Below are 24,361 nucleotides of genomic sequence, written 5' to 3' on the forward strand. Positions count from 1 at the left end.
ACACATCACAGGCTCTCTGTAAAAACGAGAACTGTGAGCGCGCGCTCTGCTCAGGCAGACGCCGCGCCCAAAGCAGTAAATGTGCCCGCTCCCAGCCCACATCTACTCGCTCGCATGGGTCCTATGAGACTTTCTCAGTCCTCCCTCACTCAGCTAAGCACTGTAGTAAGGTCGAGGACGAGCGTCTCGCCCGCTGTATTAAGCGCGCGCCCCGCCTCAAATGCCACAGGCATAACGCCTATGTTTGTATCCCCCGAAGCGCCTCTGTCGCACGGCGATCAGAGCGCGCTCCGTATCCAGCCCCTAGCCAGCCATGCAGAAGCATGGGCAGCGCTCCCAGGGGTTTCGGACTGGGTGCTAGGCATTATAAAGAGAGGCTTCTCGCTACAGTTTTGTCGACGCCCTCCCCGCTTAACAGCGCGCGTCGAAACTACGGTTTCGTTGGAAGTAGCTCACCTACTTCGAGCCGAAATATCAAAACTGATAAGCAAAGGGGCGATAGAGCGCGTTCCCCCAGCTCTAAGCGAAGGGGGACTATACAGCAGATACTTTCTAGTCCCCAAAAAGGACGGTGGTATCAGACCCATACTGGATCTAAGACGGCTGAACAGAGTATTAGTGAAACACAGTTTCAAAATGCTCACAACCATCAAAATTCTCGCGCATGTTCGCCGAGAAGACTGGTTCATGTCGATAGATCTGAAGGACGCGTATTTTCAAATACAGATAGCGTCACACCACAGGCGATACTTGAGATTCGCCTTCGGGGGTCAGACATACCAGTATACAGTCCTGCCATTCGGCTTGTCCCTAGCACCTCGTACATTTACGAAATGCATGGACGCAGCGCTCGCTCCTCTCAGACTCAGAGGCATGCGAGTGCTGAACTATTTGGACGACTGGTTGATCCTAGCTCAATCACGATCACAGCTCGTGGAGCACAGAACCATTTTACTCGATCACCTCGAGAATCTTGGTATCACAGTCAACTGGACAAAGAGTTCATTGAACCCCAGTCAAACGATTTTGTTTCTGGGCGTCGTTCTGGACTCACAGTCTATGACAGCGCGGCTGTCACCACAGCGCGTGTTGATCATTCAGCGCGCGGCGAGGTCTTTCCGCCGCGGCGCTGTCACCCCGCTCAGGAAGTTTCAAAAGATGCTGGGTCTCATGGCTTCAGCATCGTCAGTTCTCCGGCTGGTCCTGCTCCGCATGCGCCCGCTGCAGTTCTGGTTGAAAACGCGGGTACCGCGCAGAGCGTGGGCGACCGGTCGATTACGCCTCAAGGTCGATCAGAGCTGTGTTTCAGCCCTGGCGCCTTGGACGGCGGACGACTGGTACCAATCAGGTGTAAGCCTGGGGACTTCCTCGAGAGTGAGGATGGTGTCGACAGACGCATCCACCTCGGGATGGGGAGCTCTGCTCGAGGGCAGACCGTTCTTCGGCCTGTGGTCGGAACGAGAAAAGCTCCAACACATAAACTGCCTAGAAATGCTGGCAGTGCACAACGCGATGACGCGTTTTTGTCCCCACATCAAGGACGAACACGTCATAGTCCGTTCGGACAACATGGCTGTGGTGTCCTACATAAATCGCCAGGGCGGTCTGAAATCCATATCCCTGTACAGGCTGGCGAAACGCCTCCTATTATGGGCTCAGCACAACTTACGCTCGCTGAGAGCAGTGCATGTACCTGGGCTTCAGAATGTGGGCCCAGACAGACTGTCCAGGAACAATGTTCCCCCGGGCGAATGGTCTCTACACCCACAAACAGTCCGGCTGTTGTGGGAGAGATTCGGCAGAGCGGAGGTGGACCTTTTCGCGTCCCGCGAAAACGCGCTCTGCCCCGCGTTCTTTTCAAAGACCGACAGCGCGCTGTCCCGAAGGTGGCCGCGCTGCCCGTTATACGCTTTTCCCCCCGTCTCCCTCCTGCCACAGGTGCTGGAACGGGTCAGGGAAACGAAATGCCCAGTCCTGCTTGTAGCTCCGTTCTGGAAGAACCAGATATGGTTCCCAGTTCTGATGCAGTTGACAGATATCGATCCATGGCCACTGCCGTTGAGGAGAGATCTCCTCTCGCAGGCCGGGGGCTCGATTTGGCACCCACACCCGGAACTGTGGTCCCTTCATGTGTGGGTGCTCAACGGATACCCGTTGGTCTCACAGAGGGAGTCGTGAATACCATCACTCAGGCTAGAGCGCCGTCGACACGGCGGCTTTATGCTTCGAAGTGGTCGGTTTTCTCCGGCTGGTGTACAGCTCGGAGCATTTCACCCCTCGAATGTGAGGTAACGGAGGTTCTCTCCTTCCTACAAGAGCTGTTGGATAAGGGCAGATCCCCTTCCACGCTCAAAGTGTATGTGGCGGCTATTTCAGCGTTCTTTGGTTCAACGCTGGGTCAGTCGCTGGGAAGGAATGATTTAGTCATCCGCTTCCTCAGGGGAGCTAGGAGACTGAATCCGCCCAGACCTCCTTCAGTTCCTTTGTGGGACCTTTCTACGGTCCTGGCGGCCATGAAAGGTGCCCCTTTCGAACCTATCCAGTCTATTAGCCTCAAACATTTGTCTTTCAAAACAGTGTTTTTGATGGCTCTCGCTTCAGTGAAGCGCATAGGCGACCTGCACGCGCTCTCTGTGAGCCCGGCATGCTTGGAGTTTGGTCCTAATGACTCTAAAGTCATACTCAAACCTAAGCACGGCTATGTGCCGAAATCCCTCAACACGCCTTTTCGGGCTCAGGTCATTTCCCTGGCTGCCCTGCCGGCATCGAGTGAGGAAGGGGACTCGAGTTTTCTTTGCCCTGTTAGGGCTTTAAGAGCTTATATGTCCCGCTCTGCTGTCTTCAGACAGACAGAGCAGCTCTTTGTCTCATTCAGTGGACGTTCCAAAGGAATGGCTGTTTCGAAACAAAGTCTATCCAGATGGATAGTTGACGCCATAGCGCTGGCTTATACTGCCAAGGGCATTCCATGCCCGTTGGGAGTCAGAGCGCACTCTACGAGAAGCGTTGCTTCTTCGTGGGCTTGGTCCAGCGGGATTTCCCTACAGGATATATGTACGGCGGCAGGCTGGGCCTCGCCGTCTACATTTATCAGGTTTTATAACCTAGAGGTTCCCGCCTTGCAGGCTAAGCTTTTGTCGGTGTAATCCGTTCAGCCGTCTAGTCAGACCGCTGAAACTCATGCGCTATGCGCTACCGACTATCTTGGGCAGAACTGCGTAAGACCCACATTTTCCGCATTAGTTCAGGTTCCCTACCCTGTCTATGTGAGGTTATACTTGCGTCTGTGGACATGTCTATTCTACGACGCTACAGTTTAGGGAATTTAGGCTCCCACCCTTATTCCCTGACTCTGTGTGAGTCAATCTGGTGATTATGCACTGTATGCCTGAAATAGCTTCCGGTGATCAGTGTTTTTTATCCCAGCACGCACGGCGTTTTGCAAGGGGTTCCCGTAGCGTTTTGATAAAACGCAGTACGAGAGGACTCTCGTAAGAGAACGTACTCGGTTCTCTCTAGAAGAGGGAACGAGTACTGCGTTCTCTGCCGTGCGTACGGTTCACTCTGGTTCGCTTCGGCGATCAAAATCAAGTGAGTCAGCCTTCTCGAGCTCCTTTTATAGAGGTAAGCCACGCCCGTTTCGGCGGGAAGTGGCGAGGAGGGCGCGAAGCGCCCTCATTGGCCTGATGTCATCTCAGGCCTCGCTCGATAGGCTTAAGCAGTTGCCGCAGAGCAGCCAATGAGCGAGCAAGCCGTCTCGCCATAGCTGTCTGCTGCTGCCGCAACGCGTTTTACATATATGAAAATTAAAGGATAATTTTTTGCTTCAGTGTTTCGTGAAAAGAGACTTTTCCCGTAGCGTTTTGATAAAACGCAGTACTCGTTCCCTCTTCTAGAGAGAACCGAGGTTACGTTAGTAACCGAGTACGGTTTCTTGAACATGACAATGAGTTCACTGTACTAAAATGGCCCCCACAGTCACCAGATCTCAACTTAATAGAGCATCTTTGGGATGTGGTGGAACGGGAGCTTTGTGCCGTGGATGTGCATCCCACAAATCTCCATCAACTGCAAGATGCTATCCTATCAATATGGGCCAACATTTCTAAAGAATGCTTTCAGCACCTTGTTGAATCAGTGCCACGTAGAATTAAGGCAGTTCTGAAGGCGAAAGGGGGTCAAACACAGTATTAGTATGGTGTTCCTAATAATCCTTTAGTTGAGTGTGTGTATATATATATATATATATATATATATATATATATATATATATATATATATATATATATATATATATATATATATATATATACATAAATGTATAAAATTGCATGTGTATATAACTACATTCCCCATAAGAGATAAATATTTCTCTTCAGTGTAATGCATGTGTATATAAATAGTCTTCACTGAAATAATTTGTGGACATTTCTATGAAAAAAGGTGCTTGCTACTGAAACAGTATGTGGTCACTGTTGTACTCTATTGGTAAATATTATATAATGTCTAAATGTGTCTCTGTTTGTTTGTTTTTCTTTCCTTCTTTCTTTCTCTTTTCAAGGCCAGCAAAAACTGTTGTACTCTATTGGTAAATATTATATAATGTCTAAATGTGTCTCTGTTTGTTTGTTTTTCTTTCCTTCTTTCTTTCTCTTTTCAAGGCTAGCAAAAATGTGTGTAGTTTTCTCGTGCTATGACCTGAAACCATAGCTCCTGAATAAAGGCCACACATTAAAAGCCTTTGGCCACAAGCATGAGAAAGAGAATGAAGGGGGTGGAAGACACTAGGACGAAAATAGAGTCAAGCATTTATGTAAGTGTGTTCCTTAGGGTTGTGTTTTCTAACCCCTTAAGATTTGAACATCTTATGTTGATTTGATTTGACTGAATGGGCTTGTAGGTGTCTTTTGTCCTTTGATAAAGGTAATATGGTGTTATGTTAAATATGTGCCATCCCCATGCCAACCCACATATTTCCCAGGGTGATTGTTACTGGAAGCTGCAAGAATCCCAACATATCAAGGTCACCGTAAGCAAATGAGTCAATGCAAATTAAGACTGTAATGAAGGACTGAAGAATGTACAAGATGACATCTTTTGCTGTGCTTCCTTAAGTTTTCATTTGCACATTTATACAAATGCATACTCATACACTGTGTTTACAATAATGATCAGCAAAATATGGATGAAATGTTGTCACAATAAAACATGAAAACAGAAAATGGATTTATCAGTCACTGTGTATTTTTTCCACTTATCTACAGCTAAATTCAGCTTATTAAAAATATTAAATGGCATTCAGCAAACAGATATGTTCGAACATTTGCCATCGTCCATGGTAATGTTGTATATCAGCGGATTTTTTTCACTGCAGTGGACATGTATACGGTAAAAAAAAGCGGTAGCAACATTTTAGGTTTTATGGATTTAACTTAAATTTGCAGTAAAAAAATTGTATATTTAATTACCTAATATTTCAAATAACCTGTTAAAATACCATTCTACTAAAGTACTAAAATCTGTTTTGAACCTATACTATGGTAAAGAAGAAGCCACATGATGAATCACAGTAGCTTTTCAACAAGGTCAGGTAAATAATATAGGAGCATGGTGACACACACACACACACACACACACACACACACACACACACACACACACACACACACACACACACACACACACACACACACACACACACATACAAAACAGCATCATGGTAACTTAAACATAAGATGTAACATAAAGCCTTAATGTACATTACTGATAAGAAAAAAAAATTAAAGAAGAAACCGTTATTTCAATGAAAAACCATCAAATGTAAATTATAAGATGACTTGTTCTCATTCACTGCCAAAAATATACATTTAACAGTATTTTACTGTAAAATTACATTAAATGTCTTATTATATATATATATATATTTTTTTTTCCATGGTATACTGTGAGGGAACTTACCATTAACCAATGAACAGGTTTTTACTGTATACTTTTTAGTCTTTTACCATTGAAGCTATTTTTTTTTTCTTTTTTTTTTTTCAGTGTACCATTATCAATGCAACAGAAAACACAGCCAAACCATGAATTGCTTGGGGGTATTTTAAATAAATAGACATTTTAATTACAGTCCACTTTTAGGAGGACACAATGCATCAAAGCTAACACACATGGAATAAATAAATACAAATATTTTCTTGAAATTTCTTTAAGGCTGTCATTAGTAAACACTGCTATTTGTGGGAGTTCTGCTAGCACAACCACTGGCTAAATCAGACGCATGCCTCATAGTGGGTATCAATTACAATTGTCTGCATTCTGCCATGTGTCTTAGTATCGATAAAGCTATAAATACCACTTTAACCCTGAAATATGATATAATAGTCTCAGAAGTAGTCTGACGGTGCAATGATAGCCTGTCTAAAAGGACTAGGCAGCCTGACAAGATAATGATTAGATAAGAATGCTCTAAACATAGAGAGTTCCCTTAAACTGATCAGACATCCTCTTTCTGTCACTTCTCTCCAGGTCTGAGCATATCAGAATGCTTTCAACCATAAAACAGCAGGGCTATTATAGGGAAGCACCCCCTAAAATAAAAGGAACAGTTTTTGTGGATGATTTGCAACGACTCAAGGTTGATTAACCCTTATTTTACCCAAGTAAACCTAAGTTGCTTCAATTCAGTAAGTGCTCATCTTGAAATATTAATAACAATATAAAAGTTAATCTTATGGGACACATTTTCAGTTATACTAAAAACTTACTTTTACTTACTAAAAAAACGGTTTAAACTATCAATCAGACAACGTTTTAGTTGATCATGATGATAATTTAGAGGCCTTAGAAATTTGTGCATCAAAAATGATACTGTCAGTGTAATATTTTATTTTATTAATAAACGATTATATAATTTTGATTTTTGGGTGAACTACTCCTATAAAAAGTGAATTATGCAGGGTTTTCAATATGAACATCAGTGTGTACAGTACATAAAAAGGCTTTGATTCCCCAGGCTGTTCTCTAAACTAAAGAATGAGAATACACAGAATTCCTCCCCACTGAAAATGCCACTATTCATTATATCTATAAACTCCAGTGCCTTAACACACTCCTCACAAATAACACATTAAACACCCTGCAGGAATCCATTAAACTGCTCACTCAGTTAAAAAAACTGCCTTTGAAATGGAAACAATGAGGAAAAGAATGAGAATGACCAGTGTGATGTAAAATGTTAATTAAAGTCCTGTGTTGGCCATTTGAACCTATTATGTATAGCTGCCTTATTAATGAGGCGGCCTAGAAGGAAATGTATTTGTGCACACGAGTGGAAGAGTTATACGTCAGGCTGAATGAGAGTCAAACCTATGATGCAATGCAAAGAAAGAAGGAGTGGATCTCCAAATAGACCTCTGAAACAGAAGTCTTCCAACGCTGTTGTCAGAAATTTTGATTTACAATCCCATTTCAGCTCATGCAGGTCAAATGAATTCTCACAGTGCTATGTTCATTTCTCTCAAGATGATAAGTTGACATTCACTGTGAGGTGCATTCAATAGTGACCTCAGACCTCCTCATCCACATCAGAAGATGTGACTCCTTTGACACACACCGGAGGGTGTCATTGCCTGACATCAGCACACAGATGCTGCTATTACAGCAGATAATAGATGTGTCCTGTGTCCTAGAAGAAGGATTTTTCAGGATTCTTTGATGAAAGATGTGAATGAGAACATTTATTTTAAATATAAATATTTTGAGTCATTATTAATGTCTTTAATTATGTAACATTATTATTGTCTGAATAAAGGTTCATTTTAAAAAAAAATGACTTGTTTCAGATAAGAAAACTTTACAAAATGAAAAATAAAATAATTATAATAAATCAAAGACACTATCATGAAATAAAGATTATAAACGCTTCTTGTTTTTAAATAGATACCAAATTGATTTATGATTTTAGGCAGAAACTATGCTAATGGTATGTTTTAATAAAATAATGATACATTACAATGAGTTTACTTAGAAAAGAAACCATAATGTGGTTTTCTTGCTTACACTTTTTTAACCCCTGTAATACATAAAAAAAATAAAAAAAACTGTACACACTTGTTGCACTGGTTTGGACCCGGGGGAACATAAGCTCATAAAAAAGTCATAACTCCACATTATTTTTCTAACAAAACAACATCAAAAACACATCAACATTCCTCTGAAATGTTTCAGAAAATATTCATTTTACTTGCATAACCTTTTACTTTCAGATGAAAAATATAGATGACAAACAGCCTGAATAAAAAAATGAAATAATAACAAAAATAAAACGAAACAATGAGGTTTTGTACAAATCACAAAATTGCTAAGCTTACTAGTAAATCAAAAGGACCTTGAAGCCTAGACTTATACTTTATTATGGAGTAAGTCAGTATACATCATAAGCATTGATTTAATCTGGAAAAAGGCCTCTTCCTGTCCTTTTGCAGATGTGCTTCAGTCTTGTTCCATTAGCCGTAGTGTTAGTGGGATGGCTGACAGGAGAGCATGTCAGAAATGAAAATACAAGCGTGTCTTTGAGAATGACAGGCTCAGGGAGATGTTGGCGACTCGGGTGTCAGTTTGGATTTGCCATTGGTCTGACGGGTTTTGAAGCATCTGGAGGGGCCACAACAACATTGAGATATCCAGTGTGGCATAAACCATTTTGAGTGGCCTCTAATAGGAGAGGCATTACGAACTGAACCCATAATCCCTTCAGATCAGTGACAGGAAGAAAGTAAATAGTGCAGCAAAATGCAAGTAACACTGTAGTATGCTGTTACTGTTATGAAACATCCTGAGACATCACTTGAACATCACTGGATTTGAAATTAGTAGAAAATAGTAGGAATTATTAGGGCTCCAAACTGACAAAAAGGGTCATAAATTGGACAAGAAAAAGATTCACAATAATAATTTCAAATCTATTCACCACAGGGAGATTTCACTGTTTGTATGACTCCACTTGCTGTTTGCATGTTCAGAAAGGCTGCCAATCTCTGGTGGATTACTTTCTGAAGGTTACATCATTTAACAAATAGGTAGCCACAAGTGAAGTCTAAACAAGTGGGAGGCATTCAAACATTCCCTGCTATGTATGTGAAAGAGTAGTATCAAAGTCCAAATTCACAGTATTCAGAAAACAGTAAGCAAATAGCCAGATGACCTACTACTTCAGGTGACCTTTTGAACGGTGCATCTAATGGACATTTTACTATCCCATGAGGCCATGCGAGAGGAACTGAAATAGATCACATGACAATGACCTGATGTTAGTTGTGCATCTGGATTTCATTCATATTACACACATTCATAGTATATTGAACATACTTTTTTAACAGTCGTAAAATAAGTTCGTATTCAAATGTGGTTCCTACTCAGTATGCAATTCAGGATGCAGCTATCGACTTTATGAGTGAGTCACTGAATCATTCATTCAACCAATTTGTTTAAAAACAATGATTCATTCATGAATACAACTACTGTGTGTTGCTCAGAGATTCTTGCTCAGATAATTCTCCTGCTTTGTTTGGAAACATTTTTGTTAATGTTGCAAAAATACACAAAGTAACTGATAAAATATTGTGTAAGGCTACCTGGTCATTTCTATATTCTAGAGCAGTGGTATTTTAACCGTGCCATTTTACCGTTTCTACAGTTTAACATGAGCATCGCGACAAAACAACAGAGCGGATCACAACACAAGCGCTTAGGGTCATTTACGGTAATGATCTTTCGCCACTACGGTAATGATCTTTCGCTGTTACAAGTTGACGCGTGGCGCCTTTTTTGTCAAGATTCTTATCTTTTATGACTATTTTGAGTGTTTATGATTTTTTATTTTACAAAGTACTATGGTTGCCCCCTTGGAAATGTATAACTGTTCCAAAAAAGTGTTGTCCAGACCTCCACTGGGAGGAAATATAAAGACCAGACCTCTTGGAACTTTTATTGAATACCCCTGTCTAGAGCCTTAATGTTCCTCTCTTTCTCTCAGACAGGAGTTAGAGCACTGTGCCTAAGTGTTAGCTATACTTAAATTATTAAAAGACATTGATACAGTTAAGTAGAGTGTGTTTTTTTAAGCCAGAGGGACATTGTAGCTCATCTACTGACTGTGAAAAGCATGGCTCAGCAGTCTCACCATCCCCCTTTATTGATGTTACCTTTTATTGTGGCCCTTAACAATACGCTAGATGTTCTCTCTGGCTGTCAAAGTCTTTGTGTGCTGTATGAAGTGGGTTGAATGGGCTAAGGTGCTATCACAGCTCTCTCTCTCTCTCTCTCTCTCTCTCACACACACACACACACACACACACACACACACACACACACACTGTAAAGGAACTTCTACCTCTTATTTCATTTTTACAGGACAATAAATTATAATCCTGCAGAGCTGCTTTACTGATAGTACGTTACACTTTATAGACTGCTGAAACTGTAAAAGCACTCTCTTCAACCGCAAAGAGAGACGGACACTGTACAATGGGGGGGAAAACTGCATGTATGTACATACCGGTCAAAAATGAAATAATTAAAGAAAGTCTCTTTAGCTAATAGTTAAATACAGTAAAAATTGTGTGTGTGTGTGTGTGTGTGTGTGTGTGTGTGTGTGTGTGTGTGTGTGTGTGTGTGTGTGTGTGTGTGTGTGTGTGTGTGTGTGTGTGTGTGTGTGTGTGTGTGTGTGTGTGTGTGTGTGTGTGTGTGTAAGGTATTTAGCTAACCTAGCTAGTTCTTTTTATTTTTGATGTTTTGATTGATTTAAATATGAAGAGTTCAGATGCAAAAGCCTCTAAGTGCCATCTGAGATTTTCTTCTAGAATGATCATTTTTATCAAGCTTGTATAAGTTAAGTAATTTCACTTAAATGGCAATGAAAATTACCTATGAATTGTCATTTAAGTGAAATTACTGAACTTAAATATACAAGCTTGATAGAAATTATCATTCTAGAAGAAAATTTCAGATGGCACTTAGAGGCTTTTGCATCTGAACTCTTCATTATATATATATATATATATATATATATAATGTTAGTGAGAATAATAATAATAATAATAATAATAATAATAAACTTTTAGACATCAATCTGCGATAGACATCGGTTATGCTCATCTTTGCTCGCTGCTTTGAAGGTAAAATGGCTCTAAATATTTCGACGCTCATACAAAAGACCTGAACTTGAAGCAATGTGACTTGTTTTTCAGAATAGGAAAGCTTGTTGCACATAACCCCCATAGGATGCATTTATGGTCATAGTTGGACATATCAGTTAGGAATATCCGTCATCAGACTTGAGATGAGACATTCATCCGGTTAAGATTGGCTTCCTTTCTGTTTGAGGTCCCAGGGACCCAAGTGCAATATTATAAAACAATAGTAATTATAAACCTATTACATTCCTTTCAAATGTGTTTGGTGTTGCTCTGGCTTAATCAGAACCCAGTAAACAAACATTATTGAAGCTTCAACTAGGTCATATTACAAAGTAGCTGTTGAAGTCCATTTGACAACTGGGGAGTTTACTGTACACAATAAAACATGACAGCTGTGGATACCAGAAAATATAATGGCAATTTGTCAGGTTTTACAGGATGGCATATTGTTGCCTGTATATTCTAAAACTTAAAACCATATATTTCATTGACCAAGTGATGATCATGGTACCAAAATCTGCTTTTTACCTTAAAATATACTGATAACCACCATGGGAATGACATTTTATTGTTTTTCTCTGTAAATTATAAGGAAATTTACAGTTTTTACTTGCAAAGCCCATAAATTTGACAGTATTCTAATATTACATATATCACAGTGTTTAGTCATTTACAGTTCTTCACCATATATGATACAGTAAAGTACAGTTAACCAATTAACAGGTTTTTTGTAGCACTTTTAGTTATTTTCTGAAAAAATTACAAATATTGTGTAACACTGTATATCTACAGTGTGTATAATCAGACAATCATAGTGTGTAAAAATGCATTGCATTTCTTCATGTTTTAAGTCTAATACTTTTCATAGTAGATGCTTGAAGCATAACAAGTGGAAATTTAGTTAATTATCAATTATCATAAATTAGAAAAGTTGTTAAGTATCAGCATGAAGTTTTATTCTGTCATATGACTTTCTTTCTTCTGTGGAACACAAAAGAAAACATTATGAAGAATGTTTTTGGCTCCCATTGACTTCCATTGTATATACAGTATAAAGGTCAATGGGAGCCAAAACATTCTTCATAATATCTTCTTTTGTGTTCCAAAGAAGAAAGAAGGTCATACATGTTTGGACCTTCATGAGGATGAGTAAATGATGACAGAATTTTCTGAGCTATTAAAAGGGGCGAAGGGTCTCTCACATTTCAAACATGCAGAATAAGTGAGAACAGAAAAGCAGGGTGACATCTTCAGCATAGATTGAATCGTCTCATCTTAAAATTGTCTCTCCTTTGAACCTCTTTGAGGTCCCAGGGCTCTGGCTTAGTCTCATCTCATCTGCCTGCACTGGGAACTAGAGGTTTGGACTTGAATCGAATCACAGTTCTGAGGGCAACTTGATTTGGGGGGAGCATTATTTGCATACACCACCATACCCTTCAGGTTTTTTACCTAACTTCAGATCACTTGGAATAAATCATTTCTAGACAGTCCCAGATGGGGACTGTGCGCAGAGGTTTGTTCATCAAAAGTTTGAGGGGAGAAAACACTATTAGTGTGAAATGTCATTCAGAATGACAGATTTGCTCATGTGTTTATTTGCATTATCCCGCCAAGCAAGTTAGTCACGTCTGGACCTGTTTGATAGCAGAATTGAAAAACAGATTTAGTCCACATACACGGCATAAGCTAGCTAATTATCTACCATATTTCATTTCCATTTCATTTAGAAAAATCAAAAACACGAATTCATGGCTATTCAAAAACACATTTGTATAGTGCTTTATATGCTAATTACTTAAATCCGTTTTACACCTGGCAACACTGTAGCAGTTTTTGGGACAGTGATGATTTCAGAGCATGGTACTGAATAATTACCCTATACAAGTACAATGGTATTACATGGCACTCCATGGTAATTTAAAGAAAATGGTTGGTAATGTACAATTGCTATACCTTAATGATTCATTTCTACTTTATTTCTACTAGTATTTTTTGATAATGAAGTACAGTTTTATCATCTTAAAATTCTTATAAAAAATAACAATATTAGAAATACTATCAATAGTAGTAGTAATACAAACTTAAAAGTATTAATGATAAACAACAATAACATATATTTTTTTATTAAAAAGCATAAATAAAAAACAGTATTTATTTTGTATCATTAATCTTGACTCAATTTGATTATAGGCTAAAGACCTGATCACATAAAGATGAATGTTTGACACAAAAACTAAATTTCCACATGCGATTTGTCTATTCAGTTCAAATAAAATAAATTTAAAAAATGCACTGACTTGTAATACTGGCAAAAAAAAAAAAACGGAAAAAAAACGGCTAACACCAATAGCTCATATCGTTTAATCACTCAAAGAAAAATGTAAATCAGCACAGCATCTTCATTCCCAAGTAACACTACAGTTCCATTTTATCCCCATATAAAGCTGCATATAGAATATGGGTCAGTCCCAGTTCAACTATTATATCTAGACATCCATGTGTGTCTTCTACACACTCACACACATATAATAATTCCCTCTGAGCGAGTCCTCCTTTTGCGCTCTCAGCCACATCCGCCACCAATTAGCAGCAGCACAGATTCTACATCAAAAAAACATTCCCTCTTTTTGCTCCTTTACTTCCAGCTCTCGTTCTGAGCATCCATGTCCATTATTCCCAAATGTTTACATGCCCCTTTAACCTCCGGAAACCGTCAGCACACTTCACTGCTCACACAGAGGTTAAGTAGTTTGAGCAGCACAGGCCTGTTTGCTTCCGTACAAGCACCTGTTTAACCAGGTGCTCTCCGACTGCGAGCGCGCTGCTGTGCCAACCTCCCCAGACTGTTTACTGTGCTTGTGTAATGCAGCATGACACTGAACGCTGTATTCCCATCACGATTGCTTCCGTAGCGATGTTGTAAAGACATTATCCTCCCTTCATGTAAAGAACAAAGGGCAACGTAATAGTCCATTAAGACATACTCCCTTCACCAGAGCCGCCTTAACCTAATGTTAGGCCCCGGGGCTGAGAGGTTTTGTAGGCCCCCCATCCCCTCGATTTATAGTCTCATTTTAAAAAAAGTGTAATATCTAGGTAATCTACATTACAAAATGCATTAGTTTCTTTCGAGACCTACAACAGTGAGTTTTTTTATATTGTTTTTAATTTTAATATTGTTATTAACACATCACTGAGCACATAAACAAAAGAAACTTTATTTAACAACCACACACAGCAACTAAATTTCAACTTTATGCAAATGAGAAGCGATTTTCGCGAGCGACAACCAATAGGAAAGAATCCTTTCAGTGGAGCTCAGCTCCCGTCACCGTCTCGAGTGCAGTGCAGGCAAGACAGAAGAGTTCGAGGGCGATTTCACTGTTTTATATGATTTGCAGGGCTCTCAAGTCTCACGCATTGGGCGTGAGACACACGCAATTCAACATGTATTTCTCACGCTGAAAAGGCAATGCCAACCAAGTTGTCCTGCGAGCTTTATATCTAACGTTGTATACGAGGCGCGAGCACACAAAGTGAAGTTTCCTGCCGCCAGCGCGTATCTCGGCCAAATTGCGTTCGTTACAAGGCAACACAGATGCGCGAACACACGGAAGTTGACGAAACATTCTCGGCCACCGTACGTTCGTTACTAGGTAACCAACAACATCGCGTGAACACACGTCGTGATGGAGAAGGTAAGTTGGAAGAAAGCTCGTCTAACATTTTTAGGCTAGTAGAACATTTAATATATAGCCCATCGTTTACATTATTATTGATGCAGTCAAAAACTCTACAACTACTTTGCAACCAAGTCAGAAGCTTTGGCTAGCTTACGTTTTCTTAACTAAGGGAATGTTAGTGGGTATGGGAAGGAATGAAGATATATTTCTTCATTTTATTTCAAATACATTTAAATTTGTTTATTTTATTTTATTTTAAATTATATATTATACTGTATTAATAATAGTCTTTCTAGTTGCATTAAGGCTACATGTATTAAAGCAGAGTGCTCTGGGTAATATTTTATATCCTGTCAAAACATACATTAATCATTGCCATTGCATTTTTATTTTTCAAACACAAAACACATTTCATAAGCTGGAGTGTGTACTCTTGTACACACACACACACACACACACACACACACACACACACACACACACACACACACCTTAATAATACTCTAATATGTCATTTGTTCACAATGTCCCATGCACCACACAATAAATAATTATACCATTTTGATTAGACACATTTTTGTATAACTTATTTGTAATTTTGAAATATAACATTAAAGAGTATATTTGATGTGATGAATTGCTCTGTCATTTATCAGATTTATCAATTGTTATAATTTCAATTTAGGCTGGTTAATTATGAACAATGGGTAAAATTGAGGGGCGGGGACATATGGGGGCGGGGCTCCATTAGGGCTCCTCCCCTAACCGCATGTGATCTCACTCCAAGCTTTTGGTAAAACTTGAGAGCCCTGGATTTGACTGTAACTAACCACAAACATGGATAGGCTATAATAAAATGATGCATGGAAAAGAAACTGTCGACAGTCTCAGTGAGTTTATGCTGGATTTAGTGCGTAAATCATTTTGTTTACAAATTAGATGCTTTGCAGTTGTTATATAGCCTACATGTTAAAGATTTTATTTTGGATGTTCATTGTGATTATATTGGCTGGGTTTATAAAAAGTTTATAAAATTGAAAGGATAATTGCTTGGTGCATTTGGAAACAAAGCTTGTCTATTTCTAAATGTAATCGCGTGCATCTGTCCGTGTGTTGAAAAAAAAACTTAGATTAAACACACTCGCAACAGACACACCCCAAAGCGAGACGTTAGCGGCACTGAGCGGACTTTTGCCTCATTCGCGCCGCGGGACCTCTAGACGCGCGTAAACGCGTCTTTGCATTGACTTAACATTGAAACCACTCGCGCGGCGTCGCGCCAGACGCTCTATTCGCGTTTGGTATAAACGCACCATACAGCGACAAAATCTGACAAGTTAAAACAATATGACCTTTTCAGCTCATCATAAACCTGAACATGGGAGGCCCCTGAACTTGGGAGGCCCCTGGGCTTCAGCCCAGGTAAGCCCGTGCATTAATGCGGGCTTGCCCTTCATCCTCCCCTTTGGCGACATTGCATGCTTGCATTTTTGTTTGTTATGACTGGAGAATTCTAGCTTTCTGGGATCACGTCGCTCACGCTCTTTTTTATCTATTTTTATAAATCACTACTATTAGTCATCCTTTATGTCTGTCTGTGGATTTTACAAATATTTCCTCAAAGATCCTCAAACAGTTGGTAAAATCTTATAACTCCACCCCATATCAAAGTCAAAATATTTTGGACTGTCTCTGCTTGTTTGCAATGCAAGGGTTAATAAAGGTCCTTTCATACAGGACGCAGAATGTGCTGCGCTATGAAACCCATTTATTTCAATGGCTTGTGCCGCACCCTAATATTTTGTAATATTTACAAATATTAAAGTATTTTGAGACCATGTAGGGAGACTACTCTGTTATGTCATTAAACATGCAAAATGACGAGGGAATGTGACCAAAATGTACTATACTACTGTTTAGGTAATGCATTGCACTATATGCTAGTTTAGCTATGAAGAGGCATTACATTAAATTGAAAAAAATTGCAACATCTTCCCTATTTATTTATTATAACGAGAGTGTTCTAGTTTTGTTGTGGTTGTATTATGCTTGCAACATAAACAGCTTTGTTGATTTTATAGCATTATAAGCAGCAGAGATTATCTGGCAACCCACTGATGAATGATATGAGCCAGATCCGCATTAAGTCACTTTACAATCATACTGATATAGTAGATAATGTATAAACATGACAATCACATACATCCTATTTATGAAGAGAAGTTTGACCTGCAATTTTCATTTTTCTATACGTGCTACCGTCAAAAACACATCGGTAAACAAGCTTTCACCACACTGCCTTTTGTTCAACATCAAAACACACACACTCACCTCAAAATCCAATCCATGTCTGCAGCTGGCATCCTTATGAAATAATTGCTGTGTATGAACACAGAGCAATGCCAGGAAGAAAGAGATAGAGAGAGCAAAGGCTATGCATGCTAATTTAAACAATATTAATATTTAATGTAAAAGCAAGTGAAACTGGCATGCATACATTTAAATGAAGCAGAGGAGAGACAAGCCAGAAGAGCCCAGCTCTCTGCTGAATTCTGCTCAATAGTCTTTTAATCCGCACCTCCGTCATCTCACAGACAGATGGGTTTTAGCTGTCAGCAAAAAGTTCTGTGTGTAAATCCAACACAGGACTATCCAACAATAGTTCTCACTTGAGCATCGTCTAAAGCCTCTTCAAGAAACATTCACTCAGAATTTAAATTCTGTTATTATTTCACTCATCATCTTTGTCCTTATTTGCATACATTCAAACATGATGCATTAAGATGAGTCGTACAACAGATTTGATGTCAATAAAGTAAAACATCAGAGAGTGTTAAAAAAAATCCAATTTATCCATAGGGAAATTGATTTTTAATGATAACTTACAAACCTTAAAGACAGAAATACTGTGAGCTATGAGATATTTAATCTGTGGTAGATGCTTTTGTTGAAGCCATCTAACAACACTCGATGCAGCCTCTGAAGTCCGATTCCTTTAAAGAATGCAGCCTCTGAATTGGGACACAGCTTTTTTAGGTCCTAGGATTAGGGTTGAACACCTCTGTGTTTTTAGTTACTGTTGCTATGAAGTCCCTCCTTCTGAAAAGTGCAGTGTACTCTGATTGGTTGGCTTGACAAGTGTGTTGTGATTGGTCAATCACTTTAAGCATTTTTCAGAACTGTCACGCCCCTTACCATAACGGCATTAGATCCGGGAGGGGGAATCTTTCGGACATGGTGACAAACAACACACTACCAGTGCAACTCAACCTGGTATCGACACTTTTTTTGCATATGCCTTGGGCGTGAGTTATTTAAATGAAAGGAAGCAAATTCAAGATAATTGAGACATTTCAGGCAGGGTGTTAATTACTGGTAATGTGCTCTGTGTGAACTCAGAATGAAGATTACGGTATGATCACTTACAAGGTCAGAACGCGATAGAGTAAGAAGTCTTTTTTTTAAAGGGGTGAAATAATGCCCTTTTCACAAGATGTAAAATAAGTCTTAGCTCAAAATACCCCACGGCTATTTTTATATAGCAAATTGTCACTTTTTGAGGGTGAGCAAAAACACACCGTTTTTGTGTCTGTTCCTTTAAATGCAAATGAGCTGCTGCTCCCAGCACAGAGGGTGGAGCTTCAACAGCTCTTTTACATCATTACATTGTTCTTTTACATCACACAGACATGCACTGAAAATTGCAAAAACTTTTAGCCTTTTATCAGACAATGATGGAGAGACTCAAGAAGTGACAACATGTAGAATGCAACAGGACATCTCTGAATGGTTAGTTGATGAATTTATGCAGCTTATGTGTAGTTATCCTCTAGTCATTGATTAGCATATTCTGCTATAATCTATAAATTAGCTTTCTAGGGATAATTTATGTAAATTTTAGGGTTTGTGATGTCACTATACCGGGAGGAAGCTTGTGTAGTCCTTTCCAGCCGTTTGTTGTAGTCCTTAAAAAGCAATTTCTTTAAAAGAAAATGTCTCCCTTTTGCTTTGAAATTTGAGCGTTGTAACTTTGCAGATGTTGTTGCTCAAACAGCAACATTACACACTAACTAAAGTTAGAAAAGTGAAATCATAATCAACCACCCCTTTAATAGTTTTTCTATGTAGATATGCACAAGACGATCATCTTGTTCCATAGAAGAAAGAAAGCCATACAGGTTTGAAGCAACATAAGTACATTTTTATTTTTTGGTAACTATCCCTTTAAGAATCCAAATGAATAGATTAACTGAATGGCCTTATTTAAACCACTTTGTGTCAAAACACTGAAGAGACAAAATAACAATCACATCTGATGCTGATTTGAAACCTAAATGCATTGAGGGTCATTTAAAGCTGGTTGCTTTAGTAATTAATGTTATTCTGGGATGAGGTTTCCAGGGTCTGAGAGAGCCTTTACTGTAAATCACATCCTGAGGAGGAGAGACGGACAGGGGGATGGGTGGGGTCGTCATAATAACGAGACTTCGAGAGCTCTCCTGCAGTAATATTCAACATGAAAAGCCAAACAGACTCAAAGGCACTAGAAAAATGGCACATAGAGATGCGAGGTTTTGTTTATGCATGTGTGTGCGATATCACAGTGTGCCTCTGTGCTCCATCAATACTCAGTACTCAAGTTCGTCCCCTGAGGATTCTACATCACACAGCTTTCACACTGACTCATACATGCTGCTATTATTCCACTCGCTGCTGCACCAATATCTTCAAACCCAATGAAATATTAACTAAAGTTTTTCTTGTGGAATAATAGCACTGGACAAAGCTATAAAACTGCAGCTTGGAAATGGCAGCAACAGTGCTTAAGAGCAGAGCTTCTCAACTGTTGAAACATACAAACAATGGTAAATGCTAATAAAAAAATCCAAACAGGCGGCGGTAAAAGTATTATTCTGGTTGAGTACCAACTGTATAAGCATGCATTGTTAGCATAACTAGATAAATGGGTTAATCAGCATTTAAAGATGGAGAAAACATCCATTTATTTTTAAACTCGTTGTGTTAAAGCAGTCAGCAACACCTTTTGTGATGCCAAAGGCTGTGCGTCCAATCAAATTCTATTGAACTTTGTTGCAAATGAATCTGTATTTGGTAGAAGCTAGCCAAATTGAGCAGATGACAAAATGGATAGGCTTCATTATACATTTATGCTTAGAGGATAAACACAGTTTTTGCAAACTAGAGAGTTATGCTGCTGAAAGCAATTATTTAAAAAAATATATATATATTTTGCATATTGTAGTTCATGGTAATGTGATTACATTTCAATGTTTGATTTTAAGGACACATTTGTTTACTTTTCCATGGAAGACAATATGACACAACCTGAAGTCCAGTGTAAAATCTGGATCCTGAAGCCCAAAACAATTGCGACGAACCTCTGATATTGAGCTAAAACACATTTTTGCTAAAATATCTATGCCTCTATTTCTTTCTTTAAACTTATTACAAAGCCATTCAGTGATGAATAAACATCAGAAATAATGAGACATTATAGCACTCCACCAAAATAAGCCAAGTCCAGTAAACAACTGGAATCTGAGATCCTGATCAACAGCTGCACTGTTCCAGCATGCACATCTATAAACAACCCATGTGGAGTCTGAAGCACTGCGGGTCAGAAAAACCATCAGCAATGAAAGAAAGAAAGATGCCACTTACAGGAATTTCTCTTGCTGCCACTGGCGGATCCTGGGGAAGCCATCCCAGAGCCGATGCTGAGTCTGACCAGGAGTCTTACTGTGGGAGAGCTGGAGTGGGCAGGGATTGCTGTTGTTTGTTTATAGCACAAGCCACCTGCCACACATCCTGAACGTCTAGACGAGCAGCACTGGAGGGTTAGACACACACACACACACACACACACACACACTTATGTACAGCCAGTGATGCTGTAGAGCAGTGCAGCGTACAGCAAGCGCTCGGCTGTCTGATGGACTGAGAGGCAGAGCAGCAGTGAGTAGTAGATAGGAATGTACCACTCAGCATCTCGGGAGGGGAACCACTCAGAGAGAGAAAAAAGAGTCTGCATTAATAGAGCATGGAAATCATGAATAGAAGAAGAAGATAAACACAGAAGATAAAAAGAAACAGTGAGAGTTCTTGAAGTACAGAAGCAGAAAATAAACCAAAAATATTCACAATGTCCAATCAAATGTCTGTTGACTAAGAATGACTAATACCACCTGCCACTGCCTAGTAAGTAGCAAATCTTCTATGAAGTAGCATTTTAACTAGAAAGTAGCAATGTTCAATTCACTTGACTGTAGAACCTTTTTACTTGGGCCAGTAAGCAACCACATAGCAATGCTCAGGCAAACACCCGCAAACACTCACAATTTCTTTAGAACATGTAAAAATCTGTATTTATTATTTACTATGGTAAAATTCTAGAGAATGTGTTTAAATCTCATAATAATAATACCATAACATACTCTAACATGAAAAATAACATGCTACACATGTAAGATTGAATGGTGCTTCTCCATCAAAGTTACAGATGCAGCAACTAAACACTTCAATTGTTATAATGTATTGTGTTAGTTAATGCATTAGCTAATATTAAAGTCCGCGTGAACCGGAAGTTGCAAACGACTTTTCTCCAGTGTTGTGACGTATTTCCCAGTGAAAAGGAATATTGAACAGAGGGCTGGGTTTTACTCTAGCGCTCCTCCTCTCCATCTCTCACTCATAGCAGACTAACAGTTTGAGGGGAGTGGTTAAGCGTTTCCCAACCCAAGCAGTCAAACCTACAACATCAGAGAAGGAACGCCATTCCAGACCGGAAGTAACTTTTCAGACTTTGATTAAAGATTACGACGGCAAACAATTTTTTTTCTGTGTATTAACTTGCACGGATTAATTTTTCACCACAAGACTAGTAATGCGCTAACAAAGTAAATAGGGTCAGTTTTGATTTCAGTTGGACTTTAAATAAAAATGAGCAATACATTTGTTACAGTATTTATTAATCTTTGTTAACGTTAATACTAACGCAACTGTTCATTGTTATATTAACAAATATAATTTTTGATTTTAATAATGTATTAGTAAATGTTGAACTTAGAATAGCTATAACTAAGATTAATAAATGCTAGAAGTATTTTTTTTTAAATGGAAGTATTTATTTAACGTAGTTAACTAATAATAACAAATTGTAAAGTGTTACCTATTTCAATTAACATCTATTTTATTTCAAGTAATGAAAAATGGTTTTAATTAGTTTTGTAATAAGTGGTAAGTAATTAGTTTAAGCTAAAGGCAGGCTAGGCGAATTGTTCCAGAAATTTTTTTTTGTTATGCTGGTTGAAAGTCTCTTCACATCCTGATAGCAATCACTAAGTTAAGTGGTCTAAATGTATTCATATACATATAACGTCTGTATAAGGCGTAGGACCTTCGTCTAATCTTTGCATTCGATCCGAATGAAATGACACAAAGTTCTACCTGCCTGTCAATGTATGTATTTTCATACATCCACTCACCCCGCTCATGCAGACATTACACATCATCAGCACGTTTCATGCTATGCAGAGTTAGACAGACGTCAGTCACAGAGCAACGCAACCGAAACACCAGCCACCTTTTACAGTTCCTTCTGAACCAAAACAACATGCGTTCAAGCCATACCTACAGTAATTTGTAAGAGATGGAAACCAGTGACGTTATACTTGGAGCGGTTTGTTGCATTTAAATGGCAATTCTATCAACGCTGAAATGAATCTGCAGCAGTCAAGTGGTACAGGTAAGTTGTTTGTGTTTATTGTAATGTTATGTTCATTGAGACATGAGGTAGTTTAACGCTGTCTCTCATCTCTTGATGCTTTGCAGACTCTGCTGTGTGTGTTCATGTCTTTTGAAGGTTTTGTAAATGCTCTGAAGGGAGGGTGGGATCTCATACTTTCAAAGCTAGCTAGCTATTGTTAACCGCTCCGAAAATTGCCTATCCTACCTTTAACTGCATTTCAAAAGCCTTCAATGGAGAAATGCTATTAGGCAGCAGAAAAGTGTAGTTTCAGCATCTACCAGCAGGGGCTAACAAGCTCATGCTAATCAGCAAAACCTTCATCATTGAATGTGGAGTACAACCAAATCTCAAGCGTCAAGTCTACATAGAATTAAAACATGAGAAAATAATTATAATGACAAAATGTATATATTATGACCCTTCACAGTCATTTTTAAATCACCTGTTACCTGAAGACCACTTCTGCACAACAGGCATGTTTCGCTTGTCAAAGGACCACAAAAACGCCACTACATTTGCCAGTTAACAATAACATTACTGTTTGAAAAATGAAAGCTGCCAGTACTAGATGGATTAGCTATTATTTTTCATCCGACATGAATGATACACCCTGGCAGTCAATATGAAGCTAATTAGATATCATAACGAATACATGTAATTGATTTGAGAGGCAGGGAGCCACAGCACTTCTTGATTGCCTCTCCAAATGATTGGACACCAAATGTAGCGCCATCCCAGAGAGAATCATTTGAGAGCTCAATAAGCAGAAGATTAGATTAGCACAGCTAAACACAAATCTGCTGTTATTCAAAACAGTCACGTACATGAAACATATAGTTTTATTATAAACAGATAAAAATGAGTCCATCCTTCCATTCTCTAAACCGTTGTCCTATAGGGTTGTAGGACAGATAAAATGGTTTCTATATTTAAATGATTCATGTTTTCTTTATTTATTTAATTTAAAATAAGTATGAATAATAAGAATAATAAATCCGTTCCCCTTTGAAGTGGAACTTTGACACTGCGTCTTGGATTGACACTATGGGCAACGGCATCAGCATGACAAAAACACCAATTTATTGACGACAGTCCATGACATCACAAGCGGAGCGCTCGTAAGTACAAAAGGATGCCTGTAAAACACGCCATCAGCTTTTTTGTCTTCAGGAGCCGTTTGTTTGTATGCGTGTGTAAGATAAACTCTTTTGGAGCACATTCAACTGGGAACTTGATGCGCTCATGATAATGCATTGGCATTATACATGGAGCAAGAATCTCTGTTCTTGTTGATTCTTGTTGATAGTTTGCACAGGCGTGTTCGGCTCTCGATGGAGTTGGAGGCACTCATGCTGATGCATTCACGGTAAGAAGCTGTGTTCTCACTTGGTTCTTGATAGCGTGTCTCGAATCTAGCATGTACGGACCGTGTTCAGCTCTTGAGGGATTTGAATGCATTCTTAATGATGTGTTCACTGTGGGAAGCTTCACCCAGTTACTGGGCAAACTGCATTAAACCCTGCTCTTATTTTCCTCACTTGCCTGAGTATGAGTAGGATGTCCTCCTTTGGAGGAGCAGCAACATCGAAGGTTGTAGCCTGAAGGGCTAATTATTGAGTTTTTAACACCTTGCATGCCCCCTTTTGTAAGCTGCTCTTTAGGGTACTCTTTAGGGTTGAGTAAGGTGAACTGAATTAATAGGGCAATTTGTA

The 24,361-nt window shown here is 39.2% G+C and overlaps 1 protein-coding gene across 1 annotated transcript in view; it reads right to left on the reverse strand.

The window, feature by feature from the left end:
• The window catches only part of dtnbp1b (dystrobrevin binding protein 1b), a gene marked incomplete at both ends in the record, with an annotated part of 55,483 nt that extends 34,877 nt beyond the window's left edge, over positions 1-20,606 (reverse strand). The window contains one exon of the mRNA XM_081376548.1: positions 20,564-20,606. Within this exon, the coding sequence (XP_081232674.1) occupies positions 20,564-20,606 (43 nt within the window). The remainder of the gene's footprint in view (positions 1-20,563) is intronic.
• Between the last annotated feature and the right edge of the window lie 3,755 nt (positions 20,607-24,361).

This window comes from Scardinius erythrophthalmus (genome assembly GCF_964197995.2).
Source record: "Scardinius erythrophthalmus genome assembly, chromosome: 10".
Classification (NCBI taxonomy): Eukaryota; Metazoa; Chordata; class Actinopteri; order Cypriniformes; family Leuciscidae; genus Scardinius; species Scardinius erythrophthalmus.